The following is a 5,537-nucleotide window of genomic DNA, read 5'->3' as shown; positions in this document are numbered from 1 at the left end:
CTAAATTAACTCGCTTCAAGAACTTCCTCGAGAAAATTAAAAATAAGTGTCAGGGCATAAGCACGTTAGCAGAAAAATGAGAAAAGTTTGATTCTCTATATTCGGAATTCGATTCAGTATAAACTCAGATTGAGATTTTACTCGGGGAAGACGAATAATTGTTAGAGGAACAATCAAAACAGTGCGATGATTTCGAAACAGATTATTTGACTGCTCTTTCGGAAGCTCGAGGCATTCTTGAGGAAAATCGAACGACCCCGGTACCAGTTAGTAGTCACTCTTCATTTTCGGATGTGGGAAACAACTCAGCGCCATATCAATCCTCTGTTATACCTCCTTTCGATCTCTTCCAACTTCTTTCAGCGAACTCTCTTGTACCCAATCTTCCAAAAATAACAATACCATAATTTGATGGTTCTCTTAATGACTGGGTAAAATTTCGCGATACGTTTATACGCACGAAGTTCGAAAATCGAAAAGTTTCATTATTTGAGTGGAGCGCTGACAGGAGATGCGGCACGCGTTATTCAATCACTTGGAATTTCAGAAGCTAACTATGATTTAGCGTGGAAGAGCCTCACAGATCGATATGAAGATTCTGGACCGGTAATTCATTTTCATACTAAAGCTCTATTTGAGTTACCGAGTCTATCCAAGTCTTCATATCTAGCGCTGACACAGCTCATTGATAATTCTAACAATCATTTATTAGCACTTAATTCGTTAGGAGAAAAAACAGAATACTGGGATACAATGATGTTGTATCTGGTAGCGATTAAGCTTGATTTTTCTACAAAAAGAGAGTGGGAAAAATATTTGCTTACATCTAAAGAAAAGCCCACCTTTCAAAAAATGTTAGATTTTCTCGAAACCCATTGTAAATATTTACAAAGAGTCACCATCGATAAGTCTGACTTCTCAAACGCCGGTACTAATAAAAAAGCTCCTACGAAAAGTGGTTACGCGAAATCGTCCGAAAGACTCACCTCGCATGCAACGACAAAAAAAACGTGTCCGCTCTGTGGCGACTCTCATGGACTTTATAATTGTGAGAGACTGCGGGCACTTCATGTGTCATCGCGAATTGAGGAAGTTCAGCGTTTGCGAATTTGCTACAATTGTTTATCTCCCGGGCATCATAATCGTCAATGCAATGCGGGACCATGCACTAAATGCAAAAGGAAGCACAATACTTTGCTTCATCTTAAAACTAGTGTAGCCGAGAACGCGAATATTCGGCAGAGTATTGAAGTCGTTCAAAACTTAACATCTAAAGGCGATCAGCCGATTAATACCACTCTCGTTGCTCATTCTAGGTGTATGGATAATGAGCATGTAATATTAGGAACTGCACTTGTATGGACAAAGGATCGGAGAGGAAAGCTGTATGAATGTCGCGTTTTACTTGACTCGTGTTCTCAAGTAAACCTTATGACACGCGAATTCTGTAAAAAATTAGGACTTCCGATGCTAACTTCCGACACTGTGGTTTCTGGAGTATTTAAACACGAACAGGAGCAACAGCATCGCGCTCACGTCACATTTAATTCGCGATGTACCGGTTTTTCACAACAAATTACGTACCTCATTAGAACGGACATTACCGATGACATGCCGAACGTGCGATTGCGTAGAAGTGACTTCAGCAGCCCTGATGGAATTACAATGGCTGATCCAAGATTCGCTGAAACGCGCCCTATCGATCTTTTAACCGGCGGGGGTACATTTTGGAAGCTTTTATGTGTCGGGCAGATCCAACTTCGCGAAGATCAACCGATATTACAAAAAACGCAACTTGGATGGATTGTCGCCGGTCCCATGGAACTTCCACACCCCTCATACAAATCAAAGGCTCTGTGTAATTTGATTACTAATCAGCAATTACATAATGAAGTCCAACTATTCTGGGAAATCGAGCATTATTCAGTCAAAAGGGATCAACCAGAACTGGATTCACGTGACGTCTGTGAGCAGCACTTTCTGTCAACGACTAAGCGTGACCCTGAAGGACGATTGATCGTGACAATTCCCTTTAAGGACGAGGTCAATGAACTTGGGGACTCTCTGAAAATGGCAGAAAAACGGTTATTCGCGATGGAGCGTAAGAGAGAGAAATGTCCTGAGTTAAATAATAAGTATATTGAGTTTATGAATGATTATCAAGATAAACAACATATGGTTCAAATTCCGGAAGAAGCACATACCGATGGACACGTAAATTATTTACCTCACCATGCAGTATTTAAAGAAGGCAGCACTACTACCAAATTACGCGTTGTTTTCGATGAGGTTAAATGAGGTTCCGCGAGTCGGTCCAGTGGTTCGAAACGACCTTTTTTCAATCACTTTGCGATTTCGCTAGTATCCTATTGTACTCTTTGCTGATATTGCCCAAATGTATCGGAAAATTAAGGTCACTCAAAGTCATCAAAATTTACAAAGAATTGTGTGGAGAACGGACGCTTCTAAACCGATTCAGCATTTTCGGCTCACTACATTCACCTACGGCACCGCGTCAGCTCCTTTCTTAGCTACGCGGGCCTTGCGACAAATTAGCGAAGAAAATAAAGAAGACTACCCCACCGCCAGTCAGGTCGTCATGCGAGATTTCTACGTGGACGATCTACTTACGGGGGCAAACACGGTGGAGGAAGCAAGGAAACTAAAAACTGAAATTATTCATCTTCTCTCAGCCGCAGGAATGGACCTTCGAAAAAGGGCTTCGAATAACCCATACGTATTCGAAGAATCGAATCATTCAGAATCGGAAAGAAGGATTCAAACAGATAAAGATCCAAAAACGTTAGGATTATTATGGACACCTGCCATCGATGAATTAACAAACTGTGTGCAGCAGACATCACACTCCAGTGCTACAAAAAGGACAATATTATCAACTATTGCTCAGATTTTTGACCCATTAGGCCTCGTTGGTCCAGCGTTGATCCATGCTAAAATCATTCTTAAAGTCTGTGGCAATTAAAACTCGGTTGGGACGAGACTCTACCGCACAATCTTCACACTGTATTGAAAGAATTCCACGGTCAACTCAAGGCACTAAATGAAATTTCGGTACCGCGATTCGTTCTTGGCGAAAATCTTGTAACTGTGCAACTCCATGGATTCAGTGATGCCTCGACAGCAGCATATGGCGCTTACATATATTTACGGTCGTCTGACTCTATCGGGAATCGCACTGTACGTTTGCTGTGCGCCAAGTCACGAGTCGCTCCGCTTAAACAAATTAACTTGCCCCGGCTGGAACTGCAAGACGCCTTGGTGCTAGCGCACTTGACTGAGAAAGTAAGTGCAGCACTTACCGTGAAAATGGACGGCAAATATTTTTGGTCTGACTCAACCATAACTTTGGGTTGGATCCTATCATCACCTACTCGATGGCCAACTTTCGTAGCCAACCGAACAAGCGAAATTCAAAGGCTGACTAATGACAACTGGAATCATATGCCATCCGGAGATAATCCACTGATCTCATTTCTCGCGGACTCAATCCTGAGGATCTCTGCGACCAGGAACTTTGGTGGAAGGGCCCAGATTGGCTCTCTCAATCTATAGAAAACTGGCCTGCGAAACGTGAAATGACCAGCGAAGAACTCGACAAGTTACTAGAAGCGCGAAAACGTAAAGCGAATCTTCTTCTAATCGCGCAACCGGACTTTACATTACTTGAGCGGTATTCATCATTACACCGTTTAATTAGAATAACAGAGTACTGCTTGCGATTCATAGAAAATGTTAAAAAGGCGAAAGAGCTTCGGAAGTTAGGTTACCTCGAAGTTTCCGAAAGAGCTCATGCATTATCGAGACTTTTGAAGCTTTCTCAGACTCAAGATTTTCTACGCGAAATTCGTCATATCCAAGAGTCGAAGCAAATTTCAAATAAAAGCAGATCGTATTCTCCTAATCCATTTTTAGATGCGCACGGACTTCTCAGAGTGGGCGGCCGCTTGGTGAATGCTCCTTTATCATTTGAGCAGAAACATCCTATTATATTATCACCAAGCTCTGCACTAACTATTATTATCATTTCTAAAGAACATTTAAAATTAATGCATGGTGGATGCCAAGCAGTGATGGCTTCTCTGAGAAATCAGTACTGGCTTTTTTTCCTGTAAAAACACTATAAAAAATGTCCTTCGAAAATGCATAACATGTTTCAGAGCTCGCCCTTTAGGTACCGAATATATAATGGGAAATTGGCCAGAGGCACGTGTCACTCCGAGACGTGCATTTTATACTTGCGGAGTTGACTGCGCTGGGCCGTTTCGAATAAAGGGCACTATACTATCTAAAGTAACTCTCAAGGCTTACATGTGTATCATCGTGTGTTTTGTAACTGAAGCTGTACATATTGCACTTGCTCAAGACTTGAGCACGGATTCTTTTTTGAATTTTTTACGTCGTTTTGTATCTAGCCGCGGTAAATGTCAACATATTTATTCCGACAACGGTACCAATTTTGTCGGAGCGCGTAACCGACTGAACGAACTAAGCAGGCTACTACAGGATAGCGATTTTCAACGAAATATAACCGATTTCTTAGCAAAAGATCAAATTTCCTGACATATGATTTCTCCTAATGCACCTCATTTTGGAGGGCTTTGGAAAAGTGCTGTTAAATCTGCGGAAAGGCATGTAACTCGAGTAACAGGAGAAACGTGACTCACGTATGAGGAACCATATACGGTCTTAACGCAAGTCGAGGATTGTCTAAACTCGCGTCCCTTGACTACAAATCCCAATGATCCTAATGATCTGAATCCCTTGACACCTGGACACTTTCCAATTGGAGACTCATTGACTGCGGTACCACATCCAGATTTGCCAGATGCTCGCGAAAATCGCCTTAATCGCTACGACCATCTGCAGAAAATGTTTCAGCATTTTTGGCAGCGTTGGCAGAACGAGTATCTCAATCAGCTCCAGGAGTGGAACAAGTGGTCTCTTTCAAAGACCAATCTTCTCATTCCAGGAGACATGGTGATCGTTCGTGACGACAACCTGCCACCAATGAAATGGCGAATTGGTCGCATTATTGAAACACACCGAGAACGAGACAATGTAACCCGATTAGTTACAATCCGCCTAGCTGATTCCACGATGAAACGTCCTGCTTCGAAAATATACGTCTTGACAATCGATCAAGACGTCATTGCTCCGCTTGAGTAAACCGCTGACATGCTACTCAGCTACTTTCTGACAAATAATCATTGTTTAATCTCATGTAAATATCCTGTATCCAAATGCATGCAGATTGTGATTTCAGAAAGGCAGCGCATAATTGTTAAACTATGATTACTTTAGTTCTTTCTAACAATTAATCCATTTATATATTCTCATAGTTTTTCTTATAATTGTACTTTCTTCATTATTGAATATTATATTTCACTGTTTTTTGATGCATGTTATAGAATTTAATATCAACATGTGTTCATTAACTCCAACTTAAGTATTCTCACTATCGAACTTTATATTTAAGATTTGTACATGGAAACAATATCTTGAGCTGTATGTATACA

General features: G+C 41.3%; 1 protein-coding gene across 1 annotated transcript; it reads left to right on the top strand.

Moving 5' to 3' along the window:
* The first annotated feature begins 852 nt into the window (after window positions 1-852).
* On the top strand, window positions 853-2,298 carry LOC117169751. The gene has a single exon (XM_033356256.1). It carries the CDS (start codon window positions 853-855, stop codon window positions 2,296-2,298), a length of 1,446 nt encoding a protein of 481 aa, XP_033212147.1.
* Window positions 2,299-5,537: the final 3,239 nt, after the last annotated feature.

The sequence above is a fragment of the Belonocnema kinseyi genome, chromosome 3 (genome assembly GCF_010883055.1).
Source record: "Belonocnema kinseyi isolate 2016_QV_RU_SX_M_011 chromosome 3, B_treatae_v1, whole genome shotgun sequence".
Classification (NCBI taxonomy): Eukaryota; Metazoa; Arthropoda; class Insecta; order Hymenoptera; family Cynipidae; genus Belonocnema; species Belonocnema kinseyi.
Note: the sequence above shows the minus strand (reverse complement) of the source record. Positions and strands in the feature narration are given on the sequence as shown.